Source organism: Strix uralensis, chromosome 28 (genome assembly GCF_047716275.1).
Source record: "Strix uralensis isolate ZFMK-TIS-50842 chromosome 28, bStrUra1, whole genome shotgun sequence".
Lineage (NCBI taxonomy): Eukaryota > Metazoa > Chordata > Aves > Strigiformes > Strigidae > Strix > Strix uralensis.
In genome coordinates, this window is record NC_133999.1 from 2,933,826 (window position 1) to 2,957,336 (window position 23,511).

General features: G+C 50.7%; 3 protein-coding genes across 14 annotated transcripts in view; 2 read left to right on the forward strand and 1 right to left on the reverse strand.

Moving 5' to 3' along the window:
• The first annotated feature begins 1,373 nt into the window (after nucleotides 1-1,373).
• On the forward strand, nucleotides 1,374-9,883 carry LOC141935835 (D(1) dopamine receptor-like). Its single transcript, XM_074852462.1, has 3 exons — nucleotides 1,374-7,905; nucleotides 8,797-8,918; nucleotides 9,481-9,883. The coding sequence occupies exon 1, from the start codon at nucleotides 3,997-3,999 to the stop codon at nucleotides 5,344-5,346; it is 1,350 nt and encodes a 449-aa protein (XP_074708563.1). The 5' UTR covers nucleotides 1,374-3,996; the 3' UTR covers nucleotides 5,347-7,905; nucleotides 8,797-8,918; nucleotides 9,481-9,883.
• A 938-nt stretch (nucleotides 9,884-10,821) lies between these two features.
• R3HCC1 (R3H domain and coiled-coil containing 1) lies at nucleotides 10,822-19,077 on the forward strand. Its single transcript, XM_074852455.1, has 8 exons — nucleotides 10,822-10,877; nucleotides 11,524-11,653; nucleotides 12,629-12,766; nucleotides 13,032-14,259; nucleotides 14,502-14,674; nucleotides 15,897-15,967; nucleotides 16,756-16,851; nucleotides 18,859-19,077. Exons 2-8 carry the CDS (start codon nucleotides 11,559-11,561, stop codon nucleotides 19,005-19,007), a joined length of 1,950 nt encoding a protein of 649 aa, XP_074708556.1. The 5' UTR covers nucleotides 10,822-10,877; nucleotides 11,524-11,558; the 3' UTR covers nucleotides 19,008-19,077.
• A 1,137-nt stretch (nucleotides 19,078-20,214) lies between these two features.
• LOXL2 (lysyl oxidase like 2) overlaps nucleotides 20,215-23,511 on the reverse strand; it is a 63,425-nt gene continuing 60,128 nt past the window's right edge. For 11 of the 12 annotated variants that reach the window (XM_074852454.1, XM_074852453.1, XM_074852451.1 and 8 more), the window contains 2 exons: nucleotides 22,667-22,778; nucleotides 20,215-21,206 (listed from right to left, as the gene is read on the reverse strand). In XM_074852454.1, coding sequence (XP_074708555.1) covers nucleotides 21,127-21,206; nucleotides 22,667-22,778 — 192 coding nt within the window. In that variant the 3' untranslated portion in view covers nucleotides 20,215-21,126. The remainder of the gene's footprint in view (nucleotides 21,207-22,666; nucleotides 22,779-23,511) is intronic. The other variant, XR_012626638.1, reaches the window with a different exon arrangement.

A 23,511-nucleotide genomic window follows, 5' to 3' on the forward strand; every position in this document is an offset into this window, starting at 1 on the left:
CTGACTGAGACAACTATTCTGGAAGAGGCATTGAAGAGTTAAACCCAAGCAGCTGCTGCTTTATTTGAAGTGGCTTGTAATTTTCTTCTTTGAAGCAAAGTGGGGAATGTAATCAAGATGGCTGAATAGAGAATTTTTAAGTATATTTTGGTGAGACAGCAGGGAAGGGAAATAGAGGGCAGCTTCTTGCTGGGTGAGGAAATTAAATATAAAAACCTAGAGCTGAATTGCCACCAAAATGGAACCTTATCATATTTGAGTGCTGTTTAAAATAGTACTTAACTTGATTCTCAGAAAAAAATAGCAGGTGCTTATGCGAGGAAATGTAGCAACTGTTCAGTAATATAATGCAGCAGAACAGTTTTCTCAGTAGAGGAGATTGCATCTAGCAGGCAGGAGGAGTTAATCTGTGAGTAACTACCTGTATTTTGGTTTTGTTTGCCTACAACAGCAGCGCTAATGGTCCTTTCCTCATTAGGTGTGTTCTGAGAAGTTGGGTAACAATTTGGATCCCTTCCCATCCCCTCTTCCCCCCGCCAGCCCAGCTTTGAACGTCTGCCTCGGTATAAGTTGTGTGCAGGGGTGCGATCCTCTCTTTAAGATGTTTTTCAGCTCCTAAGGAGGAGGAAGGCTTCCTTGTATCTTCAACAAGGCCAAGTGCCAGGTCCTGCACTTGGGCCACAGCAACCCCCTGCATGGCTACAGGCTTGGGGAGGTGTGGCTGGAGCCATCTGGAAGAAAAGGATCTGGGGGTTCTCATTGACAGGCAGCTGACCATGAGCCAGCAGTGTGCCCAGGTGGCCAAGAAAGCCAACGGCATCCTGGCTTGGATTAGAAATAGCGTGACCAGCAGAAGCAGGGAGGTGATAGTCCCCCTGTGCTCGGCACTGGTGAGGCCACACCTGGAGTGTTGTGTCCAGTTTTGGGCACCTCAATCCGAGAGAGATCTCGAGGGGCTGGAGCGAGGGCAGAGGAGGGCAACGAGGTGGGGAAGGGCCTGGAGAATAAATCCTGTGAGGAGAGATTGAAGGAGCTGGGACTGTTCAGTGTGAGGAGGAGAAGGTGAGGGGAGACCTCATCACTCTCTGCAGCTCCCTGAAAGGACGTTGTGGAGAGGTTGGTGCTGGTCTCTTCTCACAGGGGATTAGTGACAGAACAAGAGGGAACGGCTTTAAACTGCAACAGGGGAGGTTCAGACTGGACAGGAGGAAAAAATCTTTCCCAGCAAGAGTGGTCAGAGAGTGGAATAGGCTGCCCAGGGAGGGGGTGGAGTCCCCATCCCTGGGTGTGTTTAAGGGCCTTTGGATGAGCTGTGGGGGGATGTGGGGTAGGGGAGAACTGTGTAGAGTCGGGCTGAGGGTTGGACTCCCAAGGGTCTTTTCCAACCTGAATGATTCTGTGATTCTGAGGAATGATTTCCTGGAATGCTCCTGGCTCAGCGTGTGCGACCCGAGGTGCGGTGAGCGGCCAGCCCAAGCCTGGTGATTTAATGCTGTGTGACAGGTCACCTGCCATCGTCGCCCTCTCGAGGCCCAGTGAAAGCATCCTGCTGTTGGGCTCTTGCAACTTAGATCTCAAAAATAGTTGTGCCCTGCAGAGGGAATATGAGAAAAACGCCCTTCGGGGCACAGAGGACGGTGCATCTGCATGGGTCACTGCACTGCCAGGGTGCTGCGGTGTCTGGGCAGTTGGGTGGCCCTCCTCTTCCTCGGCTGGGATCCTGGGAAGGAGCTGGCCTGGCCCACAGGGAAGTGCTGGGTCATGAGCCGGCTGCTGGTGCCATCTAGCTGCTCTTCCTGGCATAGGCACTTGGCAGGAGCAGGCTGCAGACGGTAGAACTAATGAGGCTTAATTAAACAAAGCCTTCAGAAGTAAATGCTGTGACATGCTGGCAACAAGTTCCTTTAACCTGCCACAAAGCAAGCGTGCTGTTTACTTTAGGAGTAAGCTGCTTGGTGCTGTATCTTCAAAAGAATAATTGCGCTCTTGTTGGAAAGTTGTTCTTGAGCAGCTCCTGCTCTATCTGGGTTTATGCAAAGCCTGGGTTGCAGGGTCAGCTTAATTAAATCTCAGTGCAGCTGAGCTGACGCTGTATAGATTGGCTGCTGCTTTCTTCAGAAGTGGTGTATGCGAGGAGCAAAGGCAGAGGTCATCGTGATACACTACAGCAGCTATTAGTGTAATGAGTGAATTAGTGCCGAACTGCCTGGTTGTTTTTTCAGTTTGACTGGGGAAAACCCTTGCTGCTCTCTCCCACCTTGGCTGGTTTACCAGCAAGGCATTTCTCAAAAGCAGGTCCCCATTTAAGCAGCTCTTACAGAGCTGGCTCTCGAGGAAATTTGCCTCTTAAAGGACTTCTCTGACATTTCTTGATCAAAGGAGCCCTTTTGCTTACAAAGTGATGGATTCCAAGTGCCTCCAAGGCTAAACTGTGCCTTAGTAGGTCAGAGCTGGTTCCTAATACTGTGTTGTTTCCCCCCTCAAGAGGGGAGAATCTTGCAGAGGCATTTGCTTGTCAGTCTGAAGCGAGAGCTTTAGGGAGTAGTTTTAGGGGGAGTACCCCTGCTCATTCCTCCGGAGCTGCCCCCAGTTCTGTGATACCACAACACCTGTGACGGCCGTTTTTCAGCCCTGGCAGAGTATCAGGCTGTGCCCCAGCCTTTGGCATGACAGGCTGGGGCTGTGGGGCTCTGCTCAGCCCTTGCATGGGGAGGCAGAGCTGTTCCTGTGCTTCTTGACAGATGGTTTAAGGGTAGTGAGGAGAGCTCTCAGGGTGACCCCGGTTTGCTGACAGGGCTGGGTACTGTGCTGGAAAGACATCTTGATTTTCTGGTTAATGTTTGCAGCTGTCAGTCGATCATTGAGGTGATAGCTACTGTGGAATTGGCTAGGAATTAAAAAATGATGAACTTGAAAGAGAAGCTACCTTATATCACTTCACTGAAAGTACTCATGTTTATTCAGGATTAAAAAAAAAAGTAGTGATGTTCAGTATCCTCTTTGGTTCTACAGGTAACTTCTACTGAAAGAAAGACTGAAAACTGTGCTGTCTGATACTTTCAGAAAGAAAAAAATGTGTGTTTTTTTTTCCTTTTTTAAAATCTGTGGACCTGAAGGAATTTTGCAGTGGAAAGTAAATGCCAGTTTTGTACCACAATCAGCTGGACAGCTTGGGATGGGGGGAGTAACTGCTCTCGGGTCATGTCTGAGCTGTGGCTCAATGCCTGCGCAGGGAATTCAGGCGTGTCTTACTCAGAGATGAAGCACACTGAATTTCCATCCTGATTTGCACTGAAGACCCTCAAATCCCACTTGACTGTTTGTTATTTTACCCCTTCAATCCTATCACCTAATTCCCAAGCAACTTACCCTGTCAGCTGCGGACTCCCTGTGCCATGTTCTTCTGGGCTCGAGAACCCACCTGGTGTGTTGGGGACCTGGTGTGCGGCACAGAAGGATCTCACCTGTGTGAAATCCAGAGGCAATCAGCAACAGAGGGAAGAGCAGACAGCCGAGCAGCCTGGTTTATGAGCAGGGAAGGTCCGTCTGGAAGAGCAGAGAGAGCTCAGATTCCCTCTTGCGTCTGGCAGCAAGTCCCAGCCTGGCCAGCGCAGAAGGGATTGACTGGGATTCTGTAGCAGGCACCAGATCGCCAACGGGTGAAGAGCTGCTGAGAGGAGAGGGAGGAAGGCTTGCAGCAAAAACCCTCCCAGCTTGCTTGAGTGCCGGAGGTGAGTGCCAGCTCTTTGTGAACGGCAGGCTGCAAAGAAAGAAAAGTGGGGTGGGAGGCAATAGGGAAAAAAACCCAAACGCCACGCTGTCAGCAGCAGATTTGGAAAGGAGCGAGAGCTTCAAGCACTTTTCCTTGCGTCCGGCTGGGAGGATTGCAGTTGGTGCTTCCGAGATGGCAGCGGAGCAGTAAAAAGGGGGTTTGGATGCTGAAGGGTACTTGAACAGCTGTGAAACCTCTCAAGGGACTGGAACAAAGGGGAACCCATGGATGGATTTTACTCCTCCGCAGAAGGAGATGGGCAGGATGTGATCAATGACACCAGCAGTAGGAAGAGCTGGGCAGAGGAAGGCAACTCCAACTTGTCCTTCCGTGTGGTGACAGCTGCTTTACTTCTCCTTCTCATCCTCTCCACGCTCCTGGGCAACACCCTGGTGTGTGTGGCTGTGGTCAAGTTCAGACACTTGCGCTCTAAGGTCACAAATTTCTTTGTTATCTCCTTGTCAGTGTCCGACCTCTTTGTGGCTGTACTGGTGATGCCCTGGAAGGCTGCCACGGAGGTGGTGGGTTTCTGGCCCTTTGGGGCTTTCTGTGATGTTTGGGTGGCTTTTGATATCATGTGCTCCACAGCCTCTATCCTCAACTTGTGCATCATCAGCGTGGACCGTTACTGGGCCATTTCCAGCCCCTTCCGCTATGAGAGGAAGATGACGCAGCACGTGGCTTTCATCATGATCGGAGTGGCTTGGCTACTGTCCCTCTTGATTTCCTTCATCCCTGTGCAGCTGAAGTGGCACAAGGATCGTGAGCTCCTTAGCCGACAGGAGCCAGGTTTTAACATCACCGGGGAGGAGGAGAACTGCGATTCCAGCCTCAACAGGACTTACGCCATCTCATCTTCTCTCATTAGCTTCTACATCCCTGTTGCCATCATGATTGTGACCTACACCCGCATCTTCCGCATTGCCCAGCGGCAGATCCGCAGGATCTCTTCCCTGGAGAGGGCAGTGGAACATGCCCAAAACTGCCACAGTGGCGACTGCCCTCACGAGGCCTCCCTGAAGAACTCCTTCAAGAAGGAGACCAAGGTCCTCAAGACCCTCTCCATCATCATGGGCGTCTTTGTCTTCTGCTGGCTGCCCTTCTTCGTGCTCAACTGCATGGTACCCTTCTGTAACCATGACCTGCACAAGCCAGGGGAGCTACCTTGTGTCAGCGAGACTGTCTTCAACACCTTCGTCTGGTTTGGGTGGGCCAACTCTTCCCTCAATCCCATCATCTATGCCTTCAATGCAGACTTCCGGAGAGCTTTTACCACCATCTTGGGCTGTGGCTGCCTTTGCCCCAGCAATGCAGTGGAGACAGTGAACTTCAGCAATGAGCTGGTCTCCTACCACCACGACACCACGTACCAGAAGGAAGTGGTGACCCTCAGCTACCCCCAGCTTCTCCCCCATGCTGCTCTGCAGATGGAAAACAACGAGGTGTCCTTTGACAAGGTTTCTCAGGTCTCCGAGCCCTCTCACAACACCTACCCTGCAGTGACACACGTGGAGTGTGAAACGGCTGTCTCGCTGGAGAAGATTACACCTTTCACCAGCAACGCGTTCAATTGAGACGGCGTTGGGAACAGGGTGGTGGGATGGTCTTGAGAGATGGAAGCAGGGACACTACTGCGCTTGCCTGTTTTCTGAGGAGGTTGAGGATAACATGGATATTGTACTCCGGGCAGGAGTTTGCGTTAATAAGTGTGGAATAGCCAGAGTGATTTTTCCAGATGGCTCAGGGGGTTCAGATACATGTTTTTGTAACTCAGTTTCAGATCCAGCCCAGGTGGGCAGTAGAGATCTGTGTCGCTGCTCTCTCTAGGTGACCCATGGAAAAATGCTTTCTGCAGAAGATGACAATGCAAGGCCTCGAAATCCACTTTCCTTGTGACTTCAGCTGAGAAAGCAAAGACTTGTGTGGTCTGCTGAGCCTCTCCTCCGTAGTCAGTGAAGTAGCAACGCAGCTGTGCTTGTGGGGAGAGAGGCTGGTTTTGCCACTGCCCGTGTCCCAGAGGCCGTCGGCCCAAGGTTGCCAAATGGGCACAAGCCAAATGCAACTGCTTCCTTGGTGAGAACTGCTGCTGGCAGAACTAGATAAGCCTGCCTTGGGCTTGGTGGGATGGTGCTGTGCTGCAGAACAGCCTGTAGCTGGGGAAACCCCTGTTTCTGGTGGGCTGTGCAGGAAGGAGGTGAGGGCCTTGCTAGGATAACTCTCCCCAGCTTGCCTCTGCCTGTCTCTGTTGCTCAGGCAAACTATCCCGCAGGTCTGGACAGGTATGCAGCCACCTCTCCTGGAGCCCTGAGGCTGTGCTGGGTTGCAGCTTGTCTGGAGCATGTTGCAGGGAAGGATTCGGGGTGCTAAAGGTCTCTGCTGGCCCCTGGAGCAAGAGCCAGGCTCTCTAAGCTGGGACTTGCACAGCTGAGCGCAGTCTAGGATGAACATAAACTGTGTTTTAACCCCAGGACGTGGGACCGTTTGCTTGGAGCCTTTGGGAATGAGGGTGTCTGAGCCCTTCAGACTCTGGGGGTAGAGGAGAAAATCAGATGTTAAAGCAAGAACTTTGCTGTTTTGGTTTCTGCGCCTCCGCCACATCTTCCATCAGTCAGGTCCTCCTCCTTTTCCTAGACTATTTCTTCCCCCCTTTACTTTGTTCTCCCTCTTAATTCCCTTCCTCCCCCATTTCATTAAGGATCCTTCCACACTGCCTCCCTTGCTGTCTCATTTCAATAATAATGGCTTCTTAAGAAGCACTCCTTGCTCCCCTGTACTCTTTAATTAGCCTCTCCTGTGCGTATGGGAGCTTGTGTCTGGTTAGCTGGGGGTAGAAACAGCAAGTGAACAGCCCCCAGCATTTCACTGTGACATGGTTGACTTCAGAAGGGTGTTTTGATCGGTGCCTGGTTAAACACCGCAGCAGCAAGCGGCACAGCCACGTCGTCTTGAATCTGAGACATCTTTAGCTCCCTGGCACAGCAGAAAAGCCTCTCCCCCTCCCCAGCGAACGCTAACAAAGAGAAAAATCAGAAAGTGATAATTATGGAGTAACGGTAATTATTAAATAGAGCCCAATTATAGTCAAGTTACAGCATAATCAGCGTGGGAGGGGAGCAGAGCTCACCGTATCTCCAAGGTCGATGCGTGGATTTTTCTAGGGAAGCGCTGATAAGACTCAACTTCGTGTAGAACCATCTCCCCGTGGCAGTGGTGGCTAGCTGTCAAAACCGAGACAGTCTCGGGGATTTTCAGCTCTGGGAGGACGATACAGCCTAACGTAGAGAAGGAGTTGTTGTGCTGAGAGGGGGACGATCACCTGGCGTGTTTTTAGGAGGCCCAACGCGACCGATCGCATTTGGACATTGCTGCAGGGTACGTGGTGATTTCCCATGCTGAAAGCAGGGTGTTGCAGCACGTGTAGCGTGGTTGTGCTTTACTTTGGGACTCCTGGCTTGGTGGTGAGATGGAGTCAGAATACCCAGCTTTTTTTTTTTTGAAGTGATACTGTTCTGGCCTCCCTGTTTTTGAAGACTTTACTCGTGGCAAAGTCCTGGGGCTTAATTCATGACTGTAAAGAGACTGGAGAAAAGCAAGTAGCTCGATGTTACCTGTGATGCAGGGTGAACCTGCAAAGGAAAAACAATGGTGGGGGTGGTATGATCCATTTTTTTTTTGCCCATTTAACCTGTGTTGGGGGACACTCTGCAGTCCCCCAGGCGCTGGGGCTCTCCTACCAGAGGTGCAGTGCAGCAGCTCCCTCCAGCCAGGCATCTTCCCTGGGACTCCTCCGGCCACACGCATGGCTGGTACCTTCCTGGCATCAGGAGACGTGAGGTGGTGACAAGGAGCTAAACCAAAAACGTCCAGGTTATGGAAAAAGCCTCTGCACATCACAGACATTTCTGTGGTCAGCCTGGGAAATGGACAACAGCTCCAAACTGGTGTAACTCGGGCTTGCTTTGGCAAAAATACACCTTGATTTTTTTTTTGGCTTCAGGATGGGTTTCCTTTTTTCCTGCTGTGGGTTTCCTGCACAGGTCTCCTCTGCAGTTCCACTGGGAAGCATCCTCCTCCTCCTCCTCCCATCCTAAAGTCGTGCAGCGTACTGCTACATCCCTGCCTGTACTTCAGAGGTGGGTGAAATGAATTCCTACCTGGGGCTGATCCCGGAGCAGGGACCATGAGTCAGGGCTCGTGCGTGCTGTGGCTCTGTTCTGCCCTGTAATCCCAGGTAAACCAGTTCACTCTCTGGAGCTCTGGTTTTGCTGTGGGTGAACTGGGGGCACCAGCGCTGGCTCACCCTGCAGGCAGGTTGTGAAGACAGGTGGGGTTTTTTTGGGCTGTCGGGGTGAGCGCAGCTGTCAGCACTCAGCAGTCTAGATGAGAATAAAATGAGTAAATAGAAGCACAAATCCCATTCGGTGTGAGCTGGATTGTGGGGTTAAGGAACAAACTGGCATCTTTAATGCTCTGATGTCCCTCTGCTGCTGTGGAGGTATCAGGGCCCCAATGTTATCTCATTAGGTGCCTGGTTACATGAAGAGAGAGATCATTACTAGGGAGAGGTGTCCAGGGCCCATCAGGCACTCCCTAAGCCTGGATACACAGGGACTAGGGGAAAAGGAGCATTAAAATCTCAATTTAAATGGAAGTTGGAGGCTGTTCATGAGAGAGAAGGGGCAGCAGCTGGCAGCCTGTCCTGAGAGCTCAGCCAAGGCTGGTGGGACCGTGCTGCGACGCGGAGCTGAGCTGTTGGGGCTGGCCAGGACTCGGAGGAAGCGTGTGTTTGGGGAAGGGGGACCTGAGGTGGCTGCCGCTGGCCCCTCTATGGACGGCTTGAAGCACCTCACCAGGTGCTGCTGTGCTTTGCCTGCTCCTGTACCCCTCTATGCCCAGCCCTGCGTGGATAAAAATCCCATATGAAGCCACAGTGTGCGTGGTCCCATCCTCCCGCCACACTCCTGGACTCTAAGCTCCTTCCAGCTCTGCAGGGTGTTTCCTCTTTTCTTTTCTTCCCCGTGTAGCTCCTGCCCCAGGGATGAACAGCGAGCACCCCAGAGATATTTAACACGGTTACCATGAGCCTAAACTGCTCCTGGAGAGTCTGCCGTGGAGAGACAAGCCTGTGGGTCAATCCTGCTCGCAGGTAAAGGCCAGCAGCGGTGTAAGGGGGGGCTCCGCTGCCCCCTGAGGCTGTGTGGGTGCCCGCTGCCAGCACCGCTGCGCTTTGGGGACACGGGACGGTGGCACCACGTGCCCTGACTCCGCTTTGCAGCACACGTAGCTCCCGTCCTGGAAGCCTGTGCCCTGGCCCTGTGTTCGGGGCGTTATCTCAGCCTGGCTCTAGAGGAAAAGGAGAGCAGGGATTTCGCATCTCAAACCTGGGCTGGAAATTGTGCCTCCCTGCTCGTACCCGTGTAGGTTAGAGAGGATGCTGGAAGGCTGGGGAAGGGGCGAGGTCTCACTCTGTGCAATCACAAAATCGATGCACATTTTATGATGTTGGCCTGGGGCGAATGGGAAAGACTCCGGGAATTAACTGGGCCTGCGGGTGGTTGGTGCAGTCGCTGCAGACGGATGCAGAGTCGTGCCCATCGCTCCCTTCCCAGCCGGGCGGCAGGAGGAGCCTGTCTGGGGGCACAGGTGGGGCAGGGGATGGCTGCTGCCCCCCAGAGTGATTTTTTTTTTTTTTTTTTTTTTTTTTTCAGGTTTAGGAGGAATGGATTTAGCAGAGAAAGGGGGAAAACGGCGCAGGGGAGGGGAGTGGGATGTGGCTGGTGTAGGTTGCTGTTTTGCCTGACTTTGCTCCCAAATTGGAAACATCAGCTGCTCTCATCATCAGGAGCCAGGGCTGGTCTCCAAAGAAAGCAGCTCCAGACAGGGGTCGAGACTGGATGAGGGTCTCCAGATGCTTGGAGGAGCCTGGCAGAAGCTCTTGTGAAATCACCAGCCTGGCTTTCTCAATCTATATGATAATTTTGAGCAATCAGTCAGCTGTGGGGGGAGAGGCAGCAGACATTCACCCTGCCGAGGAGGATTTTTGGGAGAGCAAAGCCAGAACTTCTCCCCACACCAGCGTGGGGATGGCTCTGACGTACCGGCCGTGCTGCCTCGGCCTTGTCCCCGTGTCTCTGAGCGCGTGAAGGAGCCCAGACACGGCTCTTTTCCACCCCTACAAGAGAAATAATGAGGGACACTCGCTACCTTTGAGCGTATCGCTAACGAACCGTGCGGTTCGTTTGCATCGAGCTCGCTCCCGTGTTGAGCAGTGACTTAGCTGGGAGCGGCTCAGGGCCCTGCGGTGCCACCTCCGCTGAGCAGCGATGGGGACCGAGCTGGGGGACGGATTGTACCCCGGGAAAGCAGCCAGGTGATGGGAGGCTGCCCTTGGTTTGGTTCTGAGCCATGTTGGAAATTCTGGAGGCCCTTACTCTTCCCAAAACTGTCACCGGGGGCAAACTGCCCCCCCCCGGATTTATGCGTTAACTCATGGAGGAATTGGAGGAGACTTTAGAAATGTTGAGTCTCACTGGTTTCACCTGGGCTCTCCTGAAACAGGCCCAAATCTCCAGTTAGTCACCCCAAACCTCAGGCTCTCGGTATCCGAACTGCTCTGTGCCATGGGCTCCCTAAGAAAGAAAAAATGGTTTAAAAACGGGGATTTTTGGCTGGAGGAACCTGTGCGCTGTCGGAAAAGCAGGAATTTCTTTCTGGGGAAACTGGGCCAAGGAAAAGGAGCAAGTGGCAGTTTAAAGCTTTTGGGGGTGGTATCTGCTCCCCCTGCGCATCAGCAAAACCGTTTTGTTTTTTTTTTTTTTTTCCAAGATTTGGCATTTTGGGGCTATGCGGTCCCCCCAGGAACCAGACCCGGGTGTCAGCCCGGGGGTCCCCGGAGTGCTGCCCCCCCCCGCTTCCCTGGACACGCGTGACCGCCCCCCCCCGTGGGGAAAAACCCGCTTTTCTCCCTATGGGGAGGGGGGACGGGGGGGGGGCGGGTCCCCACGCGTGTCCGCGCCCCCCGGGCGGGGCGGCCGGTGCCGGGGGGGAGGAGCCGGGTCCGGGCGCAGGCGCCGCACCGGGAAACGCCGCTCGGCCGGGCCTGGCGGTGAGGGGAGGGGGGGGCGAACCCGGCCGGGGGGCCCGGAGCAGCCCCCGGGGGGTGTGGTGGGGCTGCGGGGTGTCGGGGGGTGCAGGGGGAAGGGGGTGAGTAAAGGGGGGGTGGGGGTGAAGGGGGATGGGGGGGGGAATAGGGTGTAAAAGGCAGCACGTGGTGCTGGGGGGGCAGGGGAAGGGAGTGACGGTGCACGGAGCAGCGCAGGGGGGTGCCCGGGGGTGTCAGGGGGAAAGGGGGTGCAGAGGGGTGCGCCAGGAAGGGGGTAACGTGGTGTAAAAAGCAGGACGGTGCTGGGGGGGGGGCGCAGGGAAAGGGGTAACGTGGCGCAAAAAGCAGGACGGTGCTGGGGTGCACGGGGAAAGGGGTAACGTGGTGTAAAAAAGGATTGTGGTGGGGTGCACAGGAAAGGGGGTAACGTGGTGTAAAGAGCAGGATGGTGTTGGGGTGCACAGGAAAGGGGTAACATGGTGTGAAAAGCAGGATGGTGGTGGGGGTGCTTGGGGTGCCCAGGACAGGGGTCGGGGGTGCACACAGAGGGGGGGTCGGCTTGGCTGGGGGGTGGTGGGCCCCCGAGGGGGCTGGCGGGCCCTCCAGGGGGGCTGGCAACCATCTCTCCATGTGCCCTGGCCCTCCGCAGGCCTCCAGCCCGCTGCCACCCTGGCGCTGCGCTGCATGGACGGCGTCTTCCTCTCGCCCAACGAGGATGAGTTCGTGGGCAGGATCGCGGAGGAGCTGGAGCACTTCATGCTGCAGGGGCAGCACCACAGGTGGGTGCTCTGCCACAGCACCCCTGGGTGCAGGGGCCGGCGGGGTCTTTACACAGGGTGACCCACTCCCCCCAGCCTGGCTCAGAGCATCCCCGGGGGTCGGTGTGGGGGCTCTGCCCGTCTCTGTCCCTGCTCCTTCCAGCGCAGTCGTTTGGGACACTGGTGGCTCTTCCACCATCTCGCTAGTCGGCCTGACGAGTTCTAATGAATAGTTTTGTAATCAAACTGTTTCCCCTCTCTGCTGAGGGCTTCCTGCGCGCCGGATCCTCCTCCCCGGCAGGGAACTCCGTCACCTTGGATCGCTGCGGCGTTTGTCTTTGGCCAGGCTGGATTTAACTGGACCCAGCTCCTGATCCAGTGACCTCTGAAACCCTTGAGATGGCCCAAAAGAGGGTGTCCGACGGGAGCAGGGGCGGGATTGCTTCGTTCAGCTTCCTGCCAGCTTGTAAAGACCTTAAATATTTATTTCGTTGCTTTTTAAAAAATGTTTGAGAGAGAAAGTACCTGTGTAAAACGCTCAGGAACGAAACTGAAATTGTAAAAACGTGTCTAAATGCGATGAAATCAAACATGGTGTTTATTCGCTGGTTCGATATTCTTGTAGTTGATGGTTTTTGGAGCGTGGTCGGACTGGGAGGCAGGCGACTGGGAGGCAGGGGACTGGGAGCAGCCTTCTGCTGGTGCTTCCCAGCCGTTCCCAGCACGGGTCCAGGCAGGAACGTGAGTCCCGGCCGCAGGACTGGGCAGTCCCGGCCGCCCCGCGCTCCCGCTGCTACGTGCGAAGCGAGCGCCTCTGTCTAGATGTCGAGGATGAAGAGGGGATTTTGGCCCTTGAATACCAGAAAGTCCTGCTTGGCTTTTGGGCTTGATTTTAAACCCTACACTGAGAACGACTGGGGAAAGAGACATTAATAAATTCTTGCTCCTTTTCTATCCTTCTCCTTCCTGATGCCCTCGGCCCCTCTCTCGCTTCAGAGTGCTCCTGTTCCCGCCTCTGTCCAGTCGCCTCAGGTACCTGATCCACCGGACCGTGGACAACGTGGATTTGTTGAGCAGCTTTTCTGTGGGAGAAGGATGGAGGAGGAGGACGGTCATCTGCCACTCGGCCGTCAGGTGGGGCGCAGTCGATGTAACGGTGCTTCTCTTTCTGTGGCCGTGGGGTGTTTGTTCAGGCTTACAAACACAAAGTTTGCGTGGTGCTTCCCCACAAAGAGGAGGGCAGCTGTTACCGACAGCATCTTCCAGTCATTAAGGAAGCAGAGGGTCTTTTTTTTTCTTCTATCTACTGATTTCTATGTGGATTTGATGCTTTTCCTTTTCTCTCTTATTTGCGAACATCATGTTACTGCTCCCCGCTCACGTCTTGCCGTTCTCCCAGGCTGCCCACCGAGACCAGCGACCAAAAACCCAGCAGCAACCCCCCGAGACCGCAGCGACCTCCGCAGCCGTGGGGCCGGGGGGGCCGAGGTGGCAGGCTGCGGCACGGCGGGGAGATGCACGGAGACAACTCTCGAGCCTGCGTGGGCTCTGGCAGGATAAAAAGGCCTCCCAGGAAGAAGCCAGATAAAGCCCTGTACGTCCCCAAGGCGATGCGCAAGAAGGCAGAAGGGGGGGAGCAGGAGAGCCCGGTGGGGAGCACCGAGTGCAGGGGGGACGTGGCACAAGAAGAAATCGTCTGCCCTAAAGCTTCAGCTGGGGACGCCCAGGAGGAGCTGGGCAAGTCTGGAGGCAGCGCAGGTGGTGTCTCCTTGGCCCCTGGCGAGCCACAGGAGCCTGGCGAAGAGAGTGTTTCAGGGAAGAATAACGATGATGCAAATGATGAATGTCCTCCGTGTTGTCCGGATGTCCCGTCGTTACAGAACAGTAACGATTTCTCTGGGCAGGAAAGGCAGGATAAAGACTGTTCAGGTTCTTCTGTACACAATAAAAACCCAGTTGAAGCAGAAGAGCGAGATACGAGCTGTGACAACACTATTATACCGGAAGGGAGCAAAATCCCGTGCCAAGTGCAAGCTGGAGACCAAATGAGCCGGGATGCCGGTGTGTCGGAGTGCGGCGAAACCTCCCCCCTGCCAGAAAGTCGCAGCAGGAGCTGCTGTACGGACCCAGCTGTGGCAGCGTCGGGTGCAGCGTCGCTGACGCTGGAAAACCAAGATAAGAGCTGCGCTGCTGCCAAGAGCCTGGAGAGCGGCGGAAACGTGTCGCCGCCTGAAGAACAGGGCAAGGACTTTGTGAACGCCGGCGCGGTGGAGGGAGACAAGGGTTTCTCCGAGCTGGAAAGCCAAGACCAAGAGTGCCCCAGCGTTGCCCAGGTGGAGCAGAACCAGGACCCCCCAGAAGCCCAAAATGAGCCTCTGGCCGCCCCCGAGTGCGTCCCTGGTGCTGACCCGCCGCCTCCCGAGGCCCAGGAGTGCTGGGTGGCTGCTGCCGTGCAGAACCACAGCGGGAAGGTGCCTGGGGAGGAAGAGGAGGACAAGGAGCGTTCGGGCTCGGCCGATGCGCTGTGGCGTGAGCCGCATTTGTCTGCAGGAGATAAAGAGGAGAGCGCGGGCAGCCGCGGGCAGAGCGGCCTCGAGGACGACTGTACCGCAGAGCTCTTTGCAGAGGTAGAGTTTTGCCAGGGGTGTTGCCGTGGGGAGAGACTTTGGGGAAAAGAGGGTGGTTCAGGAGTCGGCCCGAGGGGAAGGAATTAGTCTGTGGGTGGGAGGAGAGTCCCTGCGGCTGCTGAACCTGCTGGCAGGAGTGTGGCTGCAGAAGTGGTTTGCAGGGACTGAGGTGGGGCCCTGGAGGATTGTTCTTTGAAGTGAAACATTGTCTGATTTTTACTTTTTATTATTAATATTCTCAGATTGTGGGTTATTTAACCGTGAAGGACATCAGCATTGAGAAGATCAGCGTTGATTATTCCAGCTACGGAGATGCACAGCTCAGCGAGGGGGATTTTGGCCACGTAACCGAAATCTATGACTTCTCCCCATCACTGAAAACGGAGAACCTGTTAGAAGTGTTCTCGGATTTCCAGTGAGTACCTCTCCGAGAGCCTGAGCGCATCGGGGGGCGTGGGGGCAGCAGTATTCAGGCTTGAATGCACAACAGAATCTGATGAATTTTGAATTTTAGCTTTGCCTTCGTGCCCTTATGTCTTACACTTTCTGTGCCTTAAAGGACGCTTTCCGGCAGTTTACACAGGATTTAAAACATGGTTCTTCAGGGCTCTGTCATAGTTACCTGCGTGCAGGCTTATTCCTTCTGCTCTGGCTTTGGTGAGAGTCTTTAGGTGCTTCCTGGGAGCTTCTTTGTCATTGTGTCTTGGTGCCTGAGTGAAATCACTTGCTTACATAAGTCTTTGCAGGAAAAAGGGCTCAATCCTGCTGCTGGAGATAAGATTTATTATGTAAATATGGGGAACAGAGCCTTGTGCCGAAGGGAGTGACGCTGGGTTAGTGGCAGGGCCAGGACAAAGTTGTGACAAACAGCAGCTCTGAATTACTGTCACTGCTGCCAGAGAGCGCAGACACGGTCTGCAGGCACCTCTCCCTGTTTTCCTCCCACCATCCTCCTCCTCTCTTGATAGACCTGGTGGATTAGATGTGAACACTTCACCTCTTCGGATCCCTTAAATTAAAAAACATGATTTACATTTTAAATGAGCTACTGTCTGTGCGTGTTTCCTCTAATGTGTTTTTTTCCCCTCGCTGTGAAACTGAGCTGAAAATTGATGGATCTAATCTGAGCAGTCGATTGTATTCCCGGTGCTGCAGGAAAACCTTCGAACTCCCAAACTCACATTTTCCACTGACGCTTTATTAGATTTTTCACATCGGTCTCTTCACCCTAAGCTTTGTAAACCGCTTTTATAAATCACTTGCTTTTTATTGTAGATGTCTGAGCAATTGGGTGGTGTTTGTAAAGCGCTACATAAACGACAAACAGGATTTTTGTGTTATGAGAAATTGAGGTTGAGTTTGGCCAAGGGTTTCTTTAAGAGGGAAAGGAGAGTTCTTGGGGGCAGCTGATGTGGGGATCGTACATTGTGGCCTTGAAAGGGGCACATTTAATGTTCTGATCCTTCCTTTCCTTCTCTTTCCCCTCACCTAAAACGGGTATAACGCTTTGAAAAGCAGCAGCTGTCTACATAAAAATACAAAGTGCTCTTGATCACTCAAGGTGGCCGATGGGTTTTACTGCGTGGGGATTTTTCTTTCTCACTAATGAATATTATTCCGTTGTCTTTTCATTTTAGCGAGAGCGGCTTCAAAATCCAGTGGGTCGATGATACACACGCCCTGGGAATCTTCTCCAGCCTGTCTGCAGGTAGGGTGACTCGATTCGTGGCCGGGACGGGGGGACCCGAGCGCTGCCGGGGTTTCTCTGCTCCCACAGCCCCGGTTGCAGCGCGTGTCCGCCGCGTCCTGCGCTCAAGCGAAGCTGTTGCCAAAGGGAGTCACGGTTCGGCGCGTCTTTCTCCCTGCACGCTTCCAACTTGAAAGGCTTTTAAGGCTTGAGAAGCTGGAATTGCCGTGGTGGCGTGTGGAAACTGCTGTGCAAGAACAGCAGGTTTTTAATGGGCTTGGAGAATAACCAGGGCGCCTTTTGTACGGGGAGCGACTCGCGCTGCACTTCTAGAAATTCATCTGGTTTGCCACTTCATTTTTTTTTTTTCTTTTTTTTTTTTTCCTCCTGTAACTAGACACAATCCTGTGAGCACACGATAATCTGGGGCCCTCAGGCTCTGGCAAACTGACCCTTGCGGGGACAAACGCCCCAAGCTCGGGTCAGGGCTGCCCCAAGAGAAGTTTCCATCCAGCAGCGTACGGAGCCCAAAAGCTTGTGCTGTTTTCTTGGGCTTGAGTCTAATAGCGACGGAGCTGTCTTTGAAAACGTGTTTATATTTATTTCCCTGGGACTCTCCTGCGCGAGGAACGGGGGGGTGTAAGCCTGAGGTGACCAGAATGAGTTTAGCTGCTTTAGTACAAGCCTTGAGAGGACACAACAGCTGCTGAAGCGCGGATGATTCGGTGTTCTCATGCCGTGTACTGATTTTTATGATTAAAGCCACCAATATTCAGGCTGCTAATTTCAGCAATTTTTGTTCTCTGAAGCATCTCAAGCCCTGGGGCGACGTTACCCTTCTTTAAAGATCCGACCGTTGATCCACGCAACAAAGCAGAGTAAAATCAAGGCACTTCAGCGACCAAGTAAGACTCTTTTTTGAAATTGTTATTATTAGTATTTCTTTGTTTACTGGTCTTCTATATCCTGAGCGGTCACGACAACAAGTTAAATGGGAAAATATATATATTAAGGACCAGTATTTCTTTTTTTTGTTTTTTTTTTTTATAGCTTTATTGGCATTGCAGGACAGTGAGATGTTGTGTAGAGTCTTCAGTAAAAGCCTGCAGGTGCATTTTTTTTTTTTTTCCCCAGCATTTTCAGCCACCTCTATCATAGTTATGTTAAAACTGCATCAGTAATGCTGGTTTGTGCCTGTTTGCAGCAGGCAGGAGTGGCTGCCACAGGTGAATGCAACAGCAAAAACAAATGGGCAGAACAAGACCGATGTTATATTCTATTTACAGGAGAGAACTACAGCTGGTACCTGCGCTTAAGTTTTCGGTCACTCTCTCTCCTGCTCTACAAGGACTGAATCAAAAAAAGCATCAAATCCTGTTGCTTTTTGTTTTCAGCTAAAAGTGGTTTGCTGAAATTCAGGCTCAGTCTTTGTTGTGTTTTTTGCTTCTTGTGTAAAGTTTTAAGCGACCGGTCGCGTTGTTCAGCGGGGGGCGGCTGCAGGAAGACAAATCTATTACTCTGCAGGGTTAAAGGTGATAGAGGAGACAAAACCGATAGCAGTTACATTTTGTGGTTGGCATAATTTTATTCAGTATCAGGTGAAGGAAGAAATCGTTAAGCTTAGCCATTAACATTGTTTTATTTATTTTATTGCCTTTTAAAATCATACTGTAATCAGTTACACTTGCCACAGTAAAGAAATGCTGTGAATCTTGTAGCAGCAGAGACTTTGCTGAAGGTACAACTACACCGTGATTCCTACAGTACATTGCAGTTGGAACAGATTTCAGTATTAACGCTTTAAAGGGACACTGTCACAGTCAGAAGTTCCTGAGTTTTTAAGATTGCTAGATTTAAATGAAAAGGTCGAAGAATTGGATTTGTTCTTGCACTCTCCCCTTCATCTGTTTTCATTCCCACTTCCTGATTCTTGCTGCTGAAGCCTATTGGCACAATTCTGAATCAGGTCAGAAACTCCTCCTGGGGAACATTATATATAAACTCTGTTTGTATTCAGTTTAAGTAGCAATTTTTTTTCCAAATACAAATTTGGATTTTATTTAGCTGACAGTGTCTCTTTTTTTTTTTTTTTGTTTTTTTGTTTTTTGAGCTTTATCAAGAAAGAGTGGCAGTTTTATTTTCCAAGCTGTGGATGCTTTGAGTCTGCCTCTTTTTCTTTAAGCTGCTGATGGGCTGCCTTTAATTAATAAAACTTCTGAAAAAGCAAGCAAAGCCCCCATTGCTAACTGAATAATAAATTTGCAAACAGTTGCTGATAAATGATTAGGTAATTGCCAAATCCAGACTACTATGGACTTGGTAAAGTTTTGGTGTATTCATTTCTTGTAAGATGAAACTGTAGCAAGCCAGGTGTCTACCAGAAAATGGAGGTGACTGGCCCAAGGGCTTTCCCAAAGCATCGGATATATTTAGCTATTTTTTAAAAAACGCAGATTTTTTTTTTCCTTGCTGTTTTCTAAGGATTTAGACTGCTGGTTTTGATTTGATCTCAATTTAGACTAACTTTCCTGTGCATGGATAAATGGGTTGGACTGTGTGCCTTCATTTTGTCCTCAGAGATGGGACTTGCTGAATTTTGCCAGGAAGGGGGTGGGAAGCTGCTCCTGGAAGCGAATGGGGAACAATTCTCTACCACTGCAGCAGAAGCCTGGAGCTTAATTGTAGCTAAATAGTTTTTGAGCTGTCATTGAAAAATCTTAAGTAGAAATCTGGAGGCATGTCTTTTTAAAAGAAAAGGCAAGTTCCTGGGTAGGGATAGAACGAGTCACTCATGCTCTGCAAAGGAACTAAGGAAATAAAATCAGCCTTTTTGTCTGCGAGTCCTATGGTTTAGCCACGAGCCTGTTCCTGAACAAGCACTAACTTCATGATTTTCACCCATTTTCACCTAGAGCTCCTTCACCTTGCAAAAGAAAGACCCCAGACTGACACGGCCGTGGCGAAGAGGCTGGTGACCCGGGCCTTGGGGCTGAAGCACAAGCAGCAGGGCGGCTCGGGCACCGAAGTGCTTCTGCCAGAAAGCTTGGACCAGGAGGAATGAACCATCTCGGCTCAAAAAAAGATGTACAGATGAGCATGGCTGTGATATTAAACTGCATGCAGAACAGTGAGTTGCCACAGGGATGTTCTCTTATGGATTAGCACCGTCTTTTCTTTCTAAAGTTGGGAAGGGGAAAAAGTTCACTATTAATGAGACCTTGAGCTCAGGAGGGTTGCTGTGAGCTCTTCCTTATGGAGAGCGTCTTGCCCTACTCTGTTTCAAAGCATCTGTTACTCACTGGGGCACCTGCAGAAAGTAAGGCTGCTTACAGAAAAGCCTGCTCTGTAACGTTAAAAAAAAAATGCATTAGAGTAAGGGAATTGTATCTCATTGGCCAAAATTCAGCTGTAAGCAAAGGCAGAGCACCTGCAGGAGTCAAAGAAAAATCTGTTTGTTTACTTTGTTGGAATGTTATTGTTAAAATATCCCACAAAACTGACAAGCAGTGAATGCGAGTGAGTTTTGGGGTTTTTCCTTGTTTACATAGAGTTTAAAGAGCCTGCCTTGCTTTGTTGCAAATTGTAATACACTGATGAGGAAAAAAACCAGAACTTGCCAGTTCTGCTTTGCCCAGAGCCTGGTGTTAAGAGGTGCTGCAGGACACCTCGTTGTGACATCCAACACAGCTCAGCCTCTGCTTTCGCTGCACAGTCCAGCATCTCAACAACAAAATGGAGTTTTCCAACTTACAGTAGGCTAAAAACCTTTGCTAGATGCCACCATCTGGGCCACTGGATAAACGACAGAAATACTCTGACAGGCATTAGCAAGAGACTTCTGCATTCTTTAAGCCTCACAACATCCCTGTGAGGTAGGTTATGGAGAGCACGAGTTAGGTGCAGCCAGTTTTGATCCCCCTGTGGATTGGAACGGTCAGCTGTAAGAATTCCCTTAACTTTAGCTGCTTGTAGAAGTCTTCCGTACAAACACAGAGGGAGAAGAAACTTCAGTACCAGGAATTGTGAACAAGGCCCTAAACTTCCATGGAGTAGAAAGAGACAAATGGCATATAAAACATTTTTCTGGGTAAAACACTTTTATTCAAGTAGCTGTGTCTAAAAATCTGTAGCAATGTGTCCTCAAACAAACAGAGGAACACACTTAGCACCATTATGAATTTACCAAGTGTAAAAATCCTTTTGAAGACAACTTACACCGATGGGTCTGTGACAGCACAGGTCCAGGTCCCTGATGATGAAAGCCCTGAAGTTACCTCTGTAAGGTACAGTGATGATACAATGCCTTAACTAAATTCATCCTTGAAAGAAAAGACAGAGTGAATATCCAGCTTAGAAGGTCATATTTAGATGTACATAGAATCTGTTGGGTGAATAGCTTACTGTGTAATGGAAATTTAGTCCAGTGGACTCATCATCGGGAGATCTGCAAGGTCTTGTAGATGTTCAGAGGGAGGTGGAGCTTCACGGAGCCCTGATGCGCTTGGAGAAAAGTTCTGCATTAGCTGCTCCGCCTAAGAGATTGTGTTGGGAGTTTATTGTTGAATCCAAGAGTTTCACTGCGGTATTAAATTATGCTTTATACTGTTCTGCTTAGAAAAAGCTGCTCCAATTTTTTTTTTCCTTTCCTGTATTTCTTTGCTAAAACGGCGTGGCAGTGCTGAGGATTAGCTGTGTTCGAGAAGCAGCGTCACAAACGGAGGCGTTTGCATCAATGGTGCGTTCAAGCTTGAGTCAAAAAGCTTAAAGATACCAAGATTAATGCCTTGAAGAAAACGAACAGTAAAGGCTTAGGTTGTTGGTACCCAAACAAAGGCAAATTGTGCTTGCTGCAGCCTGGACCTGTGTCTGCGAGTAAAGATGGTGCTGCAAAGTGGAGGGAGAAATCTTTGTGGAGAAGGTTGGAATGGTGAAGATACGGAGCCAAGCAGAGTTTAAAAGCCTGCTCCTAACTACCTCAGTAGTAGGGACTGGAGTTACAGGAGACAGGTGGTGGTCTGAGCACCTAAACTGGGAAGGAAGGCATCTTTAGAAAATAATTTACCTTGCTAATTTAGAGTTTGATTGTTTGCTTGATTTTTCTCTTTTGTGCAGTGGTTAGGGAAATCACCGAAGCAGGAAACCTCGCTTCTTTAAATAGTGGGGAGGGAGGCGATGCTGTTCTATCGGGTGGCCACCTTGTTATTTGTGAGTCCGCTGAAGTGATCAAACTTCTGTTCCGTTTCCTCGCTGAAGGAACCACCTGGGGAGTTCACAGAAAGAGCACAGGGTTGAGCAGGAGGTAACAAAGGCAGTTTGCAGCACACGGGGGGGGTTTGTGCGATCTGCAAAAGATGCTGTGAGAAGGAAGGGCTCAAAGCGAGTACCAGAAGAGCAAAGATTTTCCTGGGCCAATTCATTTAGGGTAAGATTTAATTAACACATAACTGGAACAGCCAAGAGGCCCCAGGAGTACTGGGTCTAGTCTTTTATGTAGCTGGAAGACTAAACCACACACTACCCTCAATTTCACTGCTAACCTTTGTTGCTTAAAAAAATTTCACAGCAGGACCTGTGAAATAGTCTCCTCCTTGGTAAGTGGGTTCTGTTTACTCTTCTAAATAGGAGCATGCCCTTACTTTGTGCTAGTTGAGACACAATGAAAGCTAAGTACATTTCTTTTTAAATAGAAATATTTTCAAGCTCAGCTCTAGAGCCCATCCAACACTTAAGTGCCTGTTCATCCAAATAAAGTGGGTTTGGCTTTTCTGAACTAGGTCGTAATCTGCACCGTGACACACGAGACAAGTATTTTCTTCAAAAAAACAACAAATTAATGAGAAAAATCAGTGGTTACATGGATTTTTTTCAGGAAAAACACTCCTTGAAGAATTTGAACCAGCTCTGGAAATTGTCTTCACCACTGGTTTTATTTGGAGGCTGGCAGGCAGTTGCTGTTAAATTGTTTTTAACTCAGAAAATGTGTTATCTTACAAAGACCCCAACTTAATTCATTTTAAAATGGTCTTGACAATTGACTGTTAATGCAAATTTAAACCAGTTTGGCTTTGATATTTCCAAGACCAAAAAAAATTCAAAATTGATAATGTTTTACTTGTATTCAAGAAAACACACAGTTTTCCCTCATTCAAGGGACAGCAGAGCACTTTTCATTTCTGGCTTGAGCAGAGGGCTCTTCTCCACACATCACCGGCCTTGTTTGCTTTTCAAGAAAAGAGGAGTTTTGGGGTCTGAAGAGTCAGTGCCAGGCTGGTAATAATTTGAGTCTGGGACGAAGGTGGGGTTGTTTGCCTGGAGCTCTTCAGGCACCCTGACCAAGCTCTCAGGTTGTTTCCTTGTCAGCGGAGGGAAAAACGCTCCTTTCCTTGTAGAGGAGATACACAGCTGGAACATCTGCATATCCCCATTCCACCATTTCTTTCACATCTTGCAGAGCACGCTGCTTTACCCACATTGTGCTTGCTGCTCCAGGAGCGTGTAACAAACCCTCCCCGCCCCCCTCCAGCCATCTCACTCTTTGCAACTTGGAGCAGCTTGACCCTGTCTGCCTTTGAACGGGCTACGGCCAATAGCACCAGCGTAGTTAAGCTCAGTTTTCATCTTTCCAAGCACGTACAAAGCGACAAGCAGCACAGAGACTTCCCGGTGAAGAGCCACAGTCTGATCTGTGCTTAAACCAGCCCCCGCAGCCGTGGCTCTCACCTATGTGGCAGTTGTACATCCAGATGCGCTGCCCGTCGTACCGGCTCCTGCATTTCATCACGTTATTTGAGTAGTCGGATTCAGCAACTTCATAGTTTGGGTTGATGACAACCTCGGGAGTGATGGAGAAACGCAGCACCAAGTTATTTAAAGGTGGACTGGGTATGACACTTACTAGGCAGACTGAGACAGAATCAGCTTTTTCTTACACCATAATACTTTTTTTTAAACTTTTTTTTTAAACTCATTTTGCAAGGAGACTGAAACTACTTGATTAAAGCCAAATCAAGATCACACCTTCCCCCACGCACCAAGCTACACCCTCAAACACCTTCTCTACATTTCACACGATAGCAGGGCAGACAAAAATAATAATTCTTCCCTTCACTCCTCTCCAGTTTAAGTGGCTGTTTTTAGAACCAAAGAATTCCCCCCCCTCCACCCACTTGCCCAAAACAGACTGTAGGCCCAGTCTTACCTCCTGCTGCAAACACCACCAGAATAGCACTATTTCACCCCAAGAGAAGGGAGCGTTGCTTACCAACAGCTCCCCAGCTCAGTACAAGCCAACAGCGGGACGCTGCGCCAGTATCTAACGTGACACGTGCGTTAACAGCAGGAGCTGCACGTGGATTGTGTGGGACTACCCAGGATTGGCTGGACGTGGATTTCTCAAGAGTTATCATCTCCCAGCGGTGGTTATTAGTCCTGATTTTTCACTAATGTGATCTGGGAGCACTTTGTGGTCCCGTTAGGCAAAAATTCTTTCTCTTTTAGGATCCTGGAATATGATCTCTTTGTAAGCAGAAGTTTATAGTACAATAGGAGTTGTACAAATAAACCAG

Coding starts and splice junctions, on each gene's coding strand:
- LOC141935835 (XM_074852462.1), top strand. CDS start 3,997: ATGGATGGATTTTACTCCTCCGCAGAAGGAGATGGGCAGGATGTGATC.
- R3HCC1 (XM_074852455.1), top strand. CDS start 11,559: ATGGACGGCGTCTTCCTCTCGCCCAACGAGGATGAGTTCGTGGGCAGG. Junction 14,260..14,501: donor CCGCAGAGCTCTTTGCAGAG/GTAGAGTTTTGC, acceptor TAATATTCTCAG/ATTGTGGGTTATTTAACCGT. Junction 15,968..16,755: donor CTTCTCCAGCCTGTCTGCAG/GTAGGGTGACTC, acceptor TGTTCTCTGAAG/CATCTCAAGCCCTGGGGCGA.